The following is a 16,674-nucleotide window of genomic DNA, read 5'->3' as shown; positions in this document are numbered from 1 at the left end:
TGGACTTGGTATATTGTTGAATTCAAAACACCAGCTAGGAAGGAGGCATTGGGATGGTGGATATATTGTGTGTATTTAAAATGTTTTTTTTGAGGGGAGAGGAGGGAGAATCATTATGCTTATTCTATGCTTTATGTCCCATTGGCCTGGGATCAGCAATAAGTAAAGGTAAAGAGACCCCTGACCATTAGGTCCAGTCGTGACCGACTCTGGGGTTGCAGCACTCATCTCGCATTATTGGCTGAGGGAGCCGGCGTACAGCTTCCAGATCATGTGGCCAACATGACAAAGCCGCTTCTGGCGAACCAGAGCAGCACATGGAAACACCGTTTACCTTCCTGCTGTAGCGGTTCCTATTTATCTACTTGCATTTTGACGTGCTTTCGAACTGCTAGGTTGGCAGAAACTGGGACCGAGCAACGGGAGCTCACCCCATTACAGGGATTCAAAACGCCGACCTTCTGGGGATCAGCAATACAGTACTGTACTGTAAAATCTTATTCTTGGATCTGTTGTGTAGAGTGCTAATGCAAGCTGGTTGTTGATATGGAGGGCCAAATTTGCCAGCAGGTAGTTCAGCTAAAAAGTTTGTTCATAAAACCATCACAATGTGTGTCAAATTTAAAGGAGTGTTCTTCTAGAACAACCTAGATTTCTTTTGCTTTCTTCATCTGCATGCAGCCTGAGGAGGTCTTTAAATGTTTTCTGTATGGAGTCATTGAATCCTGGTAAGCCTGGATTCTTACCAGGGAGAGAACAAGACTGACCCTCAGGCTTGTGCTCCCTATCCAGTGCACCTGTTTTTCTCACTGCAGGAGACATGGCTGCCTGAACAAAGAGGACTTGTGGTTATTGCAATGTAGAATCTTCCCTGATTCCATGCACATAAGCACTCTTTAACAGTGCTTGGTCTCCCAGATGTACATCCAGATAATTAAGACCTCCTAAGTTGGATGTTCTGATCTTTCCCCATTGAGAATAGAAAGGGAGTGCATGAGCTGTCAACATGCTTCTGTTCTCCTCCTTGGGTACAGTCCAAAATGGGATATAAGTAATGTTTGAATAAGGGATGCAAGTGGCGCTGTGGTCTAAACCACTGAGCCTAGGGCTTGCTGATCAGAAGGTTGGCGGTTTGAATCGCCGCGACGGGGTGAGCTCCTGTTCCTCGGTTCCAGCTCCTGCCCACCTAGCAGCTCGAAAGCATGTCAAAGTGCAAGTAGATAAATGGGCAGGAAGATAAATGGTGTTTCTGTGCACTGTTCTGGTTTCGCCAGAGGCAGCTTAGTCATGCTGGCCACATGACCCAGAAAAACTGTCTGCAGACAAACGTCGGCTCCCTCGGCCAATAAAGCAAGATGAGCTCCACAACCCCAGAGTCATTCACGACTGGACTTAACTGTCAGGGGTCCTTTACCTTTTTAATGTTTGAATAGGTCCTAGAGTGTTTTTGCTGTGAGATGCCTCCACTTAATTTACCTTTATTATATATGCATGAATGGCAAGATTGTATTTTTACTTCCATATCAGTGATATTGTAAAATAATTTGCTGCTTCCTTGTCACACCCACCACACAAATGGAGTTGCTCACATCAGTATTTAAGACAAGACAGTTTTTGGAAGAACATGTACCGGTAGCATATATATACTAATGTAGTTTCTCTTGTCTAATAGATACATTCTTTATGCAATATAATCCCAAAAGATAAAAACGGGGGTATACTGCGCAATGTATAGGTAGATAACTCTTGACTGAAGAAACAGTTCAGCCAGTGCCCTTAGTTCCACAGAGATACAGTAGTCATATTGTTCATCGTTCTTTTGGCACCTTTAATGGCTTAGAGATTTTTAATATATTTTACGGGCTGGGTGAGATCTGGTTTTCAACGTCATGATATATTATTACCAGCTAACCATTACGATATAGCAATATACCATGATGTCTGAATTAAGGAGGAAGGAGGAAATAAGGTATGTCGGGGGGAGAAGCAACTGAGGGTTGATTCCTGGATATCGACTTCAAAATGGTTTTGGACGATACATCACCCAATCCTTGTGTTGTAATCTGGTCTCTGCATATCGGCCATGCAAGAGCCAGACAGCTACATGGCAGGGTTCTCCACTTCTGTTGCGCATAAGGAGGGAGTGGGCAGATGGAGTGACCATGAGGAAGGAGTTACAGGTAGGTAGCCATGTTGGTCAGGCATAATCGAAACAAAATAAAAAAAATTAAAAATTCCTTCCAGTAGCACCTTAGAGACCAACTAAGTTTGTCATTGGTATGAGCTTTCGTGTGCATGCACACTTCTTCAGATACACTGAAACAGAAGTCACTAGACCCTTATATATAGTGAGAGGGTGGGGAGGGGTTTTACTCAGAAGGGTGGTGGGAATGGGTATTTGACTGATAGGTGTGGAAACTCGTTGATGACTGTTAATGACTGCAATTGGTCCTACAGGAAAAAGCAATGGGTGAGATGGCTAAAGATAGCTTTATAAGGAGATAAGAATCCAATGTCTTTATTCAGACCAGGTCTCTCCATGGTGTTAAGCTTGGTAATAAGTTGCAGTTCAGCAACTTCTCTTTCCAGTCTATTTCTGAAATTCTTTTGTAATAAGACAGCTACTTTGAGATCTTGTATAGAATGTCCTGGGAGATTGAAGTGTTCTCCTACTGGTTTCTCTGTCTTGTGATTCCTGATGTCACATTTATGTCCATTTATCCTTTGGCGTAGGTTTTGGCCTGTTTGTCCAATATAGAGAGCTGAAGGGCACTGTTGGCATTTGATGGCAAACACAATGTTAGAAGATGAGCAATTAAATAGTCCTGAGATGGTATGTTGGATGTTGTTGGGGCCAGTAATGGTGTTGTCCGGGTGTATGTGGCAGCAAAGTTGGCATCTGGGTTTATTGCAGGCTCTGGTACCAGTGTCCATGTTAAGTCTGGTGGTTGTATTATTGTGGGTGAGGAGTTGTTTAAGATTGGGTGGCTGTCTGTAGGCAATGAAAGGTCTTCCTCCCAGAGCTTGAGAAAGAGAACTGTCATTGTCTAGGAGAGGTTGTAGATCTCTGATGATGTGTTGTACTGTTTTAACTTGGGAGCTGTATGGGATTACTACTGTTGTTCTGTTATTTTCTTTTTTGGGTCTGTCTTGCACCAGGTTCTCCCTGGGTATCAGTCTGGCTCTGTTGATCTGTTGTTTAACTTCATCGGGTGGATATTTTAGTTCTAAAAAGGTTTGCTGTAGATCTCTTAGGTAAGAGTCTCTGTCTGTAGAGTTGGAACAGATGTGGTTGTAACGTAGGGCCTGGCTATATACAATGGATTGTTTGGTATGTTTGGGGTGGCAGCTAGAAGCATGTAGATATGTTTGTCGGTCAGTTGGTTTATGGTGGTGTTAATACACCCATCCTGTATTTTTATAGTAGTGTCCAAAAAATGTATTTCTTGCATAGATTGATTCATTGTTAGGTTGATGGTGGGGTGAAAGTCATTGAATGTCTGGTGGAAGGTGTCCAGGGTCTGTTGACCATGTGTCCAGATAATAAAAAGATCGTCAATGTATCACAGGTACAAGAGAGGTTTGAGTGGGTAGGAGTTTAGGAAACGTTTTAAATCTGCCATGGAGATGTTGTTATACTGTGGGGCCATGCGGGTGCCCATAGCTGTGCCGCTGATCTGGAGGAACAGATCATCACCAAATTTGAAGTGATTGTGGGTAAGGACAAAATGGCAGAGTTTGGTAGCAAAGTCCGCTGTGATTTTATTTGAAATGGTGTTCCTTATGGCTTGTAAACCATCATTGTGTGGGATGTTGGTATACTGAGATTCCACATCCATAGTGGCTAATATTGTTAGGAAGATTATTCAAAGATTGTATTTTCCTCATGAAATCTGTGGTGTCACGTACGTAGCTGGGAGCACTGATGGCTTGTGGTTTCAGAACAGAGTCCATATAGCCAGAAACACGCACTGTAATAGTGCCAATACCTAAGATGATGGGGCATCCTGGATTTCCTGGTTTGTGTATTTTATGTAGAAGATAAAAAGTTCCTGGTAGAGGTTCCACTGGTGTGTTTGTGAGGATTTGTTCTTGGATGTGTGGGGGTAGCTCCTTAATGTGGAGTCCCTTTTTGTGTAAACATGAGGAAGGGGGCAGCCCACTTGCTAGGATACAAGCAGGTGGGCGCCAGGCGGGAACTTTCTTGAGCTTCCTCTGCCAGGAAGTGATATATTGCCAGGTCAAAAATTCTGAAACCATTATCATGATCTGTATTTCTAATTGGTTTTGGATGATGTTTCAACATGTCTCCCAGGCCTCCACACATGGGTACAGAGGGGGGAAATAAGCAGTAAGGGAAAAGGCTATGAAATGCAAGAGATTCTAGACATGCATTTCCCCCCTTTGTAACTGTGTGTGTGTGTTGTGTGTAGAACACAACCATCATGGTGATGTATTACTTCTGTTATTGGAGGCAGTATGTCTTTGAATACCAGTTGCTGGGAATCACAAGTGGAGAACGTGCTGTTTGCAGGCTTCTCACAGGACTAGAGGAGTCCAGAAGCACTCTTCTTAGGATCTTATACTGTATATACTTTTCTAACTGAAGGTAGCACTTCATGCAACTGATGAAGTGCACACTAAAGCTTATGCCATAAAACATCTGTTAGCCTTTGAAGTGCCCTAAGACTCATTGTGTTAGCATGGAGGGAAATTCTTGCCCAGTCCACTTCCAAGCACTTGTCTTGGCTTCCTAAACTTTACCAAAGAACTTGCATCACCAACTGCTTCATATTTTCACTTGTTTCTTTTTTTAGGCCCTATGAGAAAAAGGGAAAGCTAAGGATGCTGGAGCAGAACAATGGATTTCTCCTTCTCTTTCATGCAAGGGATCATGGGAAACACAATTCAGCAACCACCTCAACTCATTGACTCGGCTAACAACCGCCAAGAGGATGCTTTTGATGCCAGCAGTGACATCACTGAAGATGGTAGTCAGACGCCATATGAAGCTGCTCTTGCCTTGCAGCAAGGTTTTCAGTACCCTACGCCAACAACGGAGGATCTTCCACCCCTCATTAATGGATTTCCACCAATTGGCATATATGAACCCCAAGCCAAATATCAGTCATATAGTCAGTATCCTAATGGTTCAGCCAATGGCTTTGGCACTGTTAGAAACTTTAGTCCACCAGAGTATTACCACATGGAGAACTCTAGCATAAGGCCACATGAAAATCTGGAAAAAACATCTCCTCCACAGCAGCCACCTCCTTCAGTATCCCAAACGGTGATTCCAAAGAAGACTGGTTCACCAGAAATCAAATTAAAAATAACCAAAACTATCCAGAACGGCAGGGAATTGTTTGAGTCCTCTCTGTGTGGGGACCTTTTAAATGAAGTACAAGGAAGTGAGTATGCGAAGTCAAAACATGAAGGGAGAAAAGAGAAAAGGAAAAAAAGTAGCAAACATGATACTTCCCACTCAGAAGAGCGCAAATCACATAAAATTCCAAAACTCGAGCCAGAGGAACAAAATGTAAGTGAAATCTGAATTTTAGCCTTTTCCGCCAACACTGCTTTTTTTTTTTGCTTTTTTTGTTGAAAGATTATCAAAGCATCTACAGTTAGGCAGCACAGTTAAGGTTGATTAGTGGTTTTCTTTCCTGAACAGTTCACCATTATGGATCCCTCATTTTTAAATTATTTTTTATCTTGGTGGATTGCTCTTTATTGCAAAAACAGAATTTGGATTTTCTTTGCGTAAAGTATGCAAATTCCCATAATGATTTGTCAGAAGCTTGACATCCTGACAGAGTAAAATTATCCTGATCAATGTCATAATTTTTCTTTCAGTGATTTTATTGTTACTGAGTGAATGACTCTCCTAAAGCTGCACTAAACTTTTTCTTTAAGAAAAGTTTGATATTTTTAGATTCAGTATAAATCACTTCAAGCTTTCTATCTCTCCTTGCCTTCTCTTTTTTCTTGTGTTAATTAATTTCTTAACTTAGAGTTTACATACATAGGGTAGCTCTGTTATGAAGGAAGCCTCTTCTAATATTGTAAATTTATTTCCTCTGTATAATTAACAGAAGATACCACAGTTAATTTAGACTTGTTTCATGTGATAATAATTGCTGGCTTTAATGCAGGAAGTCGTAAATATAATCTTCTGTGCCAGGGGCATTAGAATAATATTCTGTAAGATTCAGTGGAGCAAAAGAGAAGGCAAGGGGGATTTTGGAGAGATTCAAAGCTTTTTTCTATTCTGTAGTGTGATGCTATGCATGTTTACTCACAACTCCTATTGTATGTACTGTGACATGTTCTCAGGTAAGTATGTATAGAGTTTTGCAGCTAAACTACTTGTTTGGTGGCCTTGACTTAAGGGCTCCGACTTTTCATTTTGATGCACAAATCCATGAATGGCTGACCTGAAGCACCAAAGCCACAAGTCTGTGGCACCCTTGGACTGAGGCAGGTGCACTTCTGGCTTTCCCATAGTCAGGCTGATACCTGCTCCTTAGCTCAGAAGATGAAAGGAAAAACCGACCCAAGGCATGGGTGGGGAGGGGTTGAGCTGTATAACAGGAACTGTAGTTTGGACTGGAAAGGCATTCTTATACAGTGGTACCTCGGTTTAAGAACAATCCGGTTTAAGAACAATTTGGTTTACAAATTCCGCTAAACCGGAAATAGTGTTCCAGTTTGAGAACTTTACCTCGGTCTAAGAACAGAATCTGAATGGTGGAAGGGCACCGGTGGCGGGAGGCCTCATTAGGGAAAGCACGCCTTGGTTTAAGAACGGTTTCGGTTTAAGAGCAGACTTCTGGAACGGATTAAGTTCGTAAACCAAGGTACCACTGTACTGTAAAATGGACTTGTGGTACACATAGTTGGCGAACCATGTTTGCCAACTCCAGCAGTTGCCCAGTTAGTGTTGACCTGTGACAGGACTTTCTCAATGTTCATTCTGCATTTGTGGAATGCCCTTCCTGGTAAGATGTATCTGTAATTATTATTGACTTCAAGGAGAAATTTAAAAACACCCAGGTAATTGATGGCTGAAAGATATTGGCCATTACAACTTTGAAATTGGTAATTATGAGGGTGTGTGACTGCTTTTAGATGGTTTTTAAATTGTTGTGAAATGTTTTGAATAAGTTTTTATTTTATTTTAAATTGTATTGTTTTAACTTTTTCAAGTTTGCCACCCTGGACTCCTTTGGGAGGAAGGGCAGGATAGAAATGTAATTAATAATGACAATGTAGTTATGCATATGGAGCAGGGGTCGGCAAGGTTTATCTTGCTTGGGCCAGTTCACTCCCGCGGAGGTACCTCCTTGGACCGGATAGCATGCACGCATGATTTCCGGCGTCTGCGCAGATGCGATTTCCAACGCTGCGAAAGCAAGCCCACACGCCGTGCTGCGCCAATTTAGCACAGCACGCGGGGACTCACCAAGTGGGTGGCTCAGTTCTGGGGCGGCTCATGGGCCGGTTAAACGACCCACGTGGGCCGCTTGTGGCCCATGGGCCTTAGGTTGCCTACCCCTGATATGGAGTTTATGGTGGGGTTAGGGGAGGGGTAGTACCTGGGGGGGCACATCGTGCTCCTTCCGGGGTAGTTGGTCCACCTTTGCTCCACACACTGCACTCAGCTCTCACCAGTGCCTCCTAGAAGCTGTCAGCATGCAAAAGTGGCCACATTGCAATAATGGCTTCAACTGGCCAGCTAAACCAGGTGAGGGTAGCCAATGGGTCTCAAACCCTCAGTGAGTTAGGAGCTTCCTCTGCATATGAAGACAGGCTCCGGCGGATTCAGCAGATGAGACCAATAGTGGGCCCAACAGTCAAGAAGGCAATTTATGCCCATGCTATAAAGGGAAGTGAGGGGGCTCATCAATCTAAGAGAAGGAATACTCTGATTCCAAACCTCTGCTGCCTTGCAGAGTATCTTCAGGAGAATAAAAAGTTAAGGAGTAAACCCTAAACAAATCCAGAGTGGAGCCCCTAAGATGGTTGGATGGTGCCTTGTATGCCTCCTTCTGGCAAGTACTGTAGCCCAGGACACGGGTGGCACTGTGGTCTAAACCACTGAGCCTCTTGGGCTTGCCATTCGTAAAGCCGGTAGTTCAAATCTGTGCAGTGTGGTGAGCTCCTGTTGCTTTGTCGTAGCTCCTGCCAATGTAGCAGTTTGAAAGCATACAGGCATGAGTAGATAAACAGGTACTGCTGTGGTGGGAAGATAAGTGGCATTTCCGTGCCCTCTGGCACTCATCACGGTGTTCCATGGGACAGAAGTGGTTTAGTCATGCTGGCCACATGACTTGGAAATATGTCTGCAGACAAATGGCAGCTTCCTCAGCCTGAAACCAGAGGTGAGTGCTGCACCTCAGAGTTGAATTCGACTGAACTTAACCTTCCAGGGATTCTTTACTTTTACCTTTACTTTAGACAAGTTGGTCCCAGTCATACTGCTCTGCTTCCTTTGGACCACATCGGGGAGGCTGAGAGGGGGGTCTTGACCCCATACACACTGCCCAGGCCATACACTGCACCATAGAAGGTCATTTCAGTGCTGCTAACGCAGCGGTTTGACTTACCCCACAAAGGCACCTTCCATTGTCTCTTGAAACAGACAGATGCCAACAACAGTTACACATATCCATGTTTTTTGCAGAAAGTAGCCTTCACAATGAGCACAGCATGATTGTGCCATGTGACATTGCTGAGGTTGTTTTGATTGTGGGTGTTGAAAGAGCAACTTGGAAAGTTGATGCAGTGGAACTTGCTTTGAGAGGTACTCCAGGCTCCATTTTGCATTCTTACACACCACTGTTCTTTGCCACATTTAGGAGAAAGCACAACAAACATTTTATATAGTAACGCATGCTTATAAGAAAACAGGCAGTTCAACATACCGGTAGCTTCACAAAACAGGTAGCAAAATCTGTTCTTCGTTACTCTTTAAATAACCCTTTAAATTATGGAATTGCCACAGCTTCGTACTTGTATACATTAACTGCCTCAAAGTTTAGGGGAACATTTATCCTGACTTTTTTAATGTGCTGCCTTTTGCACTGTTAAGTGGACAATTGAGGGCTAATGAACCATCCTCTTTGTGTGGAGCTGGAGTGATAGAATCTGTTGATCCTGTTATTTTGCATTGTAATGTGTTTAGTAGTGTTGAAAGGTTGATTCTTTCTCCACTAAGAATTCTTCTGGGAATACCTCAAGATTTGGTGGTGTTCTTCCTCCCATATTACTGAGCAGGTTGCGAGATTTTTTTCTGACAGTGCAGATAAGGATAAATTTTCTCCTAGCTTTTTGAGAGGAAAAATGTATATACAGTACAATTGCATCATGTGTGAGGGGTATGGTCTTTATGGTCCAGCTTTCACTTCCATACATCACTACTGGGAAAACCATAGCTTTAAGTATCCGGACCTTTGTCGGCAAGGTGATGATGACTGAACATACTTAATTTAAATCCAAATACAATCAGCAACCTTGTTTAGAAGGTAACTGCCTTAGGAAATTTTGAATTTACCTCAGTCCCCCCTCCCCTCGTGGTTGGCTTACATCATGCATGCCATTCACTTCTCCATGTGCTTCAATGGACTTCATTGCCACTGACAGTGAAATAACCTCTCTTCTCAATATGAAAAAAGTGTGTTGTCCAAAAGAGAACCTCTTTTGTTTTAAATGTCAACAAACTTGCATATAACAGTTCAAAAATATAAATGGCATATCAGTTGTCCTCCCTCTCTTTTCCTGTACTTCTCTGACCTGTGTCTTATTGATGTAGATATCCAGAGCAGTTAGGAGACTGGCTCAAACTGAATTCTAAAATAGACTGGGACATCACTACTGAGGATGTGACCCACACTTCTGATTTTGTTTCTCCTGTATTTTTTTTCCTTTCCATCCTCTTCATTGTTGTTCCATTTTGACTCTTTTTTTGTTTTCCTTTGTTCACAGAGACCAAATGAAAGGCTGAGCACACTGTCTGAAAGACCAAGGGAAGAAACGAAGCTGACGGATGAAACCCTGGTGAGTAGAGTCAAATCCTCTTGGAGTTCTGACTGCAGAATTTTCAAGCTGATCCAGTATGATGTAGGGGTTGGAGTAGCCTTTCTCAACCTTGGGTTCCCAGGTGGTGTTGGATTGCCACTCCCATCACCCCTGACTGCTGCCCCTGCTGGCTGTGGATTATGGGAGTTGTAGTCCAACAATATCTGGAGAGTGTGTTTACTGGGTGACCTTGAGCTAAATACCATTTCTCAGCCTAACCTACCTCACAGGGTTGTTGTGAGGATAACATGGGTGGCGGAGAAGAACCAAGTACACCATCTTGAGCTTCTTGAAAGAAAAGGTGGTATATAAATGTAATAAATAAATACGGTAAATCTGCTTTCAGATAAAGGGCTTCATTACCAGATGCATGGGTAGCCTGCAGGACAGAAGTATTTGAGTAGGGTGTGGAACAGGCCAGCCTGGGTGAAAATGAAGTAGTGTTTCTCAAAAGGGTGCATGGCAGGAGAAAGAATGGAAGACCAACATCTATTCTTATATGGTACATGTATATATCACTTCTGCACCATCTTAGAAGAGGTTGTCTCTCTTCACTGCACACAGTGGTCAGATAAGTGTGGGTACCTTTTTCAGCTTCAGTCCTAATTCAGTAGGACTTCAGTGTAGACATGGTAAGTTTTGCAGTATAAGTTACTTTCAGTGGCTTTAGAATGATGAATCTAACCGAAGAATTGATTAAAGACTGTAGCTCTTCTAAAGGAGAATGAGGGCAACTCCACAGAGTTTTATATACTCTGCTTTTCTTGCACCTACACCAGTGGGGGCAGGGAGAGAGATTGTCATGTACCATATATTTTTGCTGGGCTGTTCTTGTGAAAGGTCTGTTCATTCACATGTTTGCTAGTATTTGATATACCGTATGTACAGAATATCTGGCACACAACTTTTCCTTTTTTATGCAGGTCCAGCAAATCTCTCCTCCTCTTCCAACGCAAGTAGCAAGCGATATCAAGTTTGAGGTTGGAGATCTGGTCTGGTCCAAAGTGGGAACATATCCTTGGTGGCCTTGCATGGTTTCAAGTGATCCACAACTTGAGGTTCATACCAAAATTAACACAAGAGGTAAGTAACTAAAACTGAGTAGGTACGGTATGTTAGAAACGTGTTTGGAATTGCTAATGCACTTGATTACTTTGTTAGGACTTCTCTTAAACTCAGATTTAAAAATGTATAGGTTGTTTTCACTGCTAGTCCCACTCAGAGTAGACATGGTGAAATTTACACACATGGGGCTACTCTGAGTAGAAGTTAGTGTTATACAAACCCAATAGGATTTGAGTAGCATATCTGAATGATTGCCTTATTGTTCTAGTGGTACTGCAATAAAACTGCTAGCCCATGTGCAAAGCTATGCAGGGTCCTGTATGGTTTCAAATTGTATGGGGGACCTCAAATGGGTTGAGATTCCTGCATTGCAGGGGGTTGGACCAGATGACCCTCAGGGTCCCTTCCAGCTCTGCAATTAGATGATTCTTTGGCTGTATAGGAATGAGATTGGCTGCAGATGATGCAAAGAATATGATAATAAAGCAAAGTACAATAATAAGAGAGGCTCCCCCCCCTTTCCATTCCGTTCCAATATACAGTGGTACCTCACAAGACGAAATTAATTCATTCCGCGAGTTGTGTCGTATTGCGAAAACGTTGTCTTGCAAGGCACCACTGTATATCCACTAGGTGGCACTGTACCAATTTAGATGTTAATCCTTCTTCCACTCAGTCTTTTTTGGCACCTCAGTGGCTGGGTTAATTAGCAGAGTAATTCCTCCCTCCTCGCTCGAAGCATGTCCAAAACTTAAATCCAATTTTTCATCTTAAGAAATGGAACTTGATTCGCTCGTGGAGACAGCGTCCAGGAGAGCCAGACTCAGGGGCTTTCCATCCAGTGCCCCCCAGCCCCCCCTTCTTTCCGAATTTGGGGCTGGGTTGTTGGGCATCTGCGGATGAGACTGTGTCTTCCCATACCACCCAGGAAGATTTTGGGAGGCTGATTACTCCCATCTCAGCCTCTAATTACACCGTGGGAGCCGGAGCGATGGAATTTTCAGCCATCTTCCCTGGCACCTCAAGCGGAAGTCCAGGCAGTCTTCTATCCAGGCGCCAGCTGCACTCTCAGCTGCTTGGCTTCAGCAAGGTGGCTGCTTCATTAGTTTTCATGCCACGCAGGACTAGTTTTTGCATGTAGCACAGTAAAGACAACTTCACAAAGTGGGGATGGGCAACTTGTAGCCCCTGAAACTGTTTGATGTGGGTCCTGGGGCTTTCCCAAATCTTAGATGATAGAAGGATTGCACACCGTTCCATTAGAAGAGGGGTAAAAGACAAATATCCCGTACTTCATTGTAGCTCTCTTAGATTTCATATGCAACTGATTACTACTGTGCAATTCTCTTCCTGAGCTACATAACTTAAAGCCAGGAGGTGCCAACTTTGTTATGGAGCCTGGCCTTTTTGTGAGGAGATTGATTTGGTGATATCTGACTTAGAGCATATTCCAGTGTTAGGCATGCTATGGCCTTGCTATTGCATTTTAAAAGCCCAAATATACCTTTCTTGACACAACTCAAAGTTGGATCAGTTTTATTATTCTCAAATTGTAGATCGAAGACCTGTGACTGAAAGTAAGTGGTTTGCTTAAGAGTCCTCTCCTTAGTGAATTGTATCTGACTGTAGAGCCTTTTTGCTCCTTGCATAGCTTTGTAAACAATTTTGGGGGTGGTCTCACATTTTTCCTTGGATCCAGGGGAGTTGAAAGACCCCACAGATCATTCCCTGAAGGCTCACTTTTTAATGGGCATGTTGGTTAAGTAATACTACAGTAGTTTCTGGAAACCACAGGAGGGGGAAAGGGCTCTTGTGCTTTAATTCTGCTTGCTGGTTTCCTACAGGCAACTGTTCAGCTACTGTGAGAACAGGATGCTGGACTAGATGGGCTATTGGCCTGATCCAGCAAGGTATTCTTATATGTTTTTAACAGTCATGGGGAAGCCTAATAAGCTTCTAAAATTAACCTCTCTGAAGCAGCTATTTGCATTTCAAGGATGGACCCCTTTGACACTGATGTGATCTTCCTTTGAAGTCAAAAAGCAGTTTCAACACCCCTTCCCTACCACCAACCTCATGTCCCAAGACTTTTTCTGTGGCTGTCCACACAATGAAAATGCACGTTGATAATATTCACACAATTAATGTTGTGTCAAGTTCAGCCCACAAGAGAAATTCTGTCAAGACATTTTGTCAGGGGTTAAGGAGAGGAAGAGGGGATTGGGGTGTTTGGTAGCTTTTCCCTGCCCACCCCTTGTTGCCCAGCAACATATTGGCCTTGGCTTTCCTTGGCTGTTGCTGGGTTTTACCTCCTGCAAATCCCATGAGAAGTAGGAGGTGGAGAAGACCGAAAACAGCTGGCCCTTATCAGGCTGATAAGCAGTGTACTGCCAAGGTCTCTTCTCTGGTGAAGTGTTGTCTGGACATTTGCCAGGATGTCAGGAAATCAAGAGCTGAGGGCTTCCACCTGGCCGCTCCCATAGCCCCGCAACACACTGGCCTTTCTTGTTGCTGGAGTTCACCTGATGCAGTCTCTGAGAGAATGGGCTGTTCTTGAATCATGCTGGGGGTATACTTCCAGCTTGTCCTCTCACTGAGAGGCTAGGTATTGCACAATGTGAATGTTCAGCAAAAATCAAAACGTTCCAACTATCCATTATTTTCTGTGCAGCTTAAAAAATGGTGTAGAGCAGGCATCCCCAAACTTCGGCCCTCCAATTCCCATCTTACCTGACCACTGGTCCTGCTAGCTAGGGATCATGGGAGTTGTAGGCCAAAACATCTGGAGGGCCGCTGTTTGGGGATGCCTGGTGTAGAGGGTATTTTTTCTAGAAAGTGATGGGAGATTTGTGTTGATGGAATTTCTGAGCAGAATGCTTTCTTTCAATTTCAGGTGCACGGGAATATCATGTCCAGTTCTTTAGCAACCAGCCTGAGAGAGCATGGGTGCATGAGAAGCGGGTGCGAGAGTACAAAGGACGTAAACAGTATGATCAGTTGGTGGCTGAGGCTGCTAAGCAAGCCAACCACTCTGAAAAGCAGAAGGTGTGTACAGTCTTAAATGACAACAGCTTATTTTACTAGCGGGATAAGAGGATAATTGTTGGGACAGATTCAGATTGATGTTGTTTTTCTGTTAATGCCTTGGCAGCCAGTTTTTTTCAGGGCTTGCAAATTGCTCCATGGCCTAGCTGTCTCAGGGAAGGAGAGCCAGGAATAGTGCCAACAGCCCTTAAGGCAAAAGAAATAGGAAGACATGGATATGGTGATGGTCTGCCCTGGCTCACCTGGTCTCAAGCCCTACATCAGCTGTGGCTCAACATACGTAGTTTGCCATTTGTATTGTATTGCATACAAAATACCATTAAAAATACGTAGACAGCTTTGTCTGAGAATCTGAGAAAACAGCATTTTAATATTTTTGAAACTCTAGAAAAAATAGAGAAAGGCATTACGAGCTTGTCTTACAGTGACAGGACTTAAGGGCTAAGGCACACATCTAGATGGGATGCGATCCAATCTCATAGAGATGTTTATTTGAATTGCAAATGTCCAGTCATTACTGGCCTCTGTCCTGTATGACTGTGGCCTGGTTTTCCACCTTTACTATTCTGAAAGCAATCTACAACATTTGCTGTTTCCTTTAAAGTTAATTTTACGGGTGCACATTCCATATGTAACTTTTTAAAAATTAAAAGCTATATGGATGCATCTTCTATCTGTCTGCTGGAGTAATTTCATAATAATTTAATTAAGGCAGTTGTGATTTGGGTATGTCAGGGAGGAGATTTAGTAGTCTGTGTAGGTACAGCCTAGATTCAGCCTTCCCAGACTATTCCTTAAACTTAAGTTTTGAAAACTCACCCTGCCTACCCTATTCAGCAGCAACACTGATTTATAGTTTTATCTAATATATTGATGTACCTATGTTTCCAATCAGGGATGTTATCAAAAGTATAGGGAGCTGTTATCTGGGTACTTGGGTCAGTCCACTAGTATGAGAGGGGCACAATGGGTATCTTGAGGTCTGAATACTTCAGATGCTTGTAGTGCATTATGAACTTGTCTGACATTTCCTTCTAATGTTTCCCACAATGTGCTATCCTGTTAGCGCTGACGGATTCAGTTGTAACAAACAAAACAACAGCAATTAGGCGTGCTTTGTAGGTGAAAATGAGTAAATGCAATAACCCTATCTCCTTTATTTTAAAGATTCGCAAACCAAGGCCACAGAGAGAACGTGCACAATGGGATATTGGCATTGCTCATGCTGAGGAAGCCCTGAAAATGACTCGAGAAGAGAGGACGGAACAATATACCTTCATCTATGTAGATAAAGAGCCAGAAGAGGCTTTGTCAAAAACCAAGAGGACTGGTGCGCCTAAGACAGAGGTGAAAAAAACCCGTAGGTCTAAACCATCGCCTAATGCGCAGCCAGAACACACCGGTGAGGTTTTGGCCGTGTCCTCTCCATCCAATACTGAAGTCCAGAGGAATAGTCAGAGAAGGCCGTCAAGTGTGGATGAAGAGCCCCCTCCTGTTAAAATAGCATGGAAAACGGCTGCAGCCAGAAAATCCTTGCCAGCATCCATCACCATGCACCAGGGAACTTTGGACCTTCAGAAATGTAATATGTCTCCAGTTGTTAAAATTGAACAAGTGTTTGCTCTACAGAATGCTGCTGGGAATGGAAAGTTCATTGATCAGTTTGTTTACTCTACCAAGGTAACAACATAAATATTTCTTGAAAGGACATAAATGTGCAGTGAATTAAAAGGTTTATTCTTGTCTGCTCACCTTTGTCTCAGAATGTGGTCTTTGCAAGCTTGTGTAAAATATTTGGGTGAATTCTTTAGTCTTAAAATGTTGGGAGTTTTCATTATCCCATGCTTGCTAAGCCTGATTTCTGGACTGAAATGTAATGTGAAATCAGGTACCTTTTGTGAGAGTTGTTCAGTTTGAGCTAGCAGGTGATGCCCAGAAAATCAGCAGCTCATCTTCCATACCCAATTGTAAAAGTTAATCAAAATAGCATCATCGTTGTCATCATCTCTTACACATGTGAAGTATTATGCTGCTAACAGTCCCTGTAAAACACTGCCAGTAGCAAAAAGTAAAAAGCAGTACAGTATATGCTTGTGGTCTTCAGCAAAACAAGAAGTCTGTGACCCAATCCTTCCTAGTTTCAGAAAATCAAGATAATTTAAATTAATTTTCTGTAATGAAATTTAAAATACTTCTTTATTGTTATATTGCAGTCTTAAATCAAACAAGTGTTTAGACTGCTTTGGGTTAGCTTGTGTCTTTGCTTTGTAACTAACAAGTAGGTGTTCACAAATCAAAGATGATCTTGCTAGCTAGGCAAAGATTGTACTTTTCTCTGACTTCCCTCCTCCCAACTTCAAAAGTGGCAGGATTTTATCCCTGAAATTGTGCTAATTTTGTCTTGTTGGATTAGAAAGTTTATTCACCGCTGTCAAGCTAATAAAGTGAATTTGTTGACTCCTAATGATTAGTTAGAGAGAGATG

The 16,674-nt window shown here is 42.8% G+C and overlaps 1 protein-coding gene across 6 annotated transcripts in view; it reads left to right on the top strand.

Moving 5' to 3' along the window:
• NSD3 (nuclear receptor binding SET domain protein 3) overlaps positions 1 to 16,674 on the top strand; it is a 100,102-nt gene that overhangs the window by 21,355 nt on the left and 62,073 nt on the right. For all 6 annotated transcript variants that reach the window (XM_035139003.2, XM_035139002.2, XM_035139001.2 and 3 more), the window contains exons 2-6: positions 4,818 to 5,539; positions 9,988 to 10,059; positions 11,004 to 11,163; positions 14,039 to 14,190; positions 15,358 to 15,870. In XM_035139003.2, the coding sequence (XP_034994894.1) occupies positions 4,862 to 5,539; positions 9,988 to 10,059; positions 11,004 to 11,163; positions 14,039 to 14,190; positions 15,358 to 15,870 (1,575 nt within the window). In that variant the 5' untranslated portion in view covers positions 4,818 to 4,861. The remainder of the gene's footprint in view (positions 1 to 4,817; positions 5,540 to 9,987; positions 10,060 to 11,003; positions 11,164 to 14,038; positions 14,191 to 15,357; positions 15,871 to 16,674) is intronic.

The sequence above is a fragment of the Zootoca vivipara genome, chromosome 15 (assembly GCF_963506605.1).
Source record: "Zootoca vivipara chromosome 15, rZooViv1.1, whole genome shotgun sequence".
Classification (NCBI taxonomy): domain Eukaryota; kingdom Metazoa; phylum Chordata; class Lepidosauria; order Squamata; family Lacertidae; genus Zootoca; species Zootoca vivipara.
This window is presented reverse-complemented; position numbering and strand designations above follow the sequence as displayed.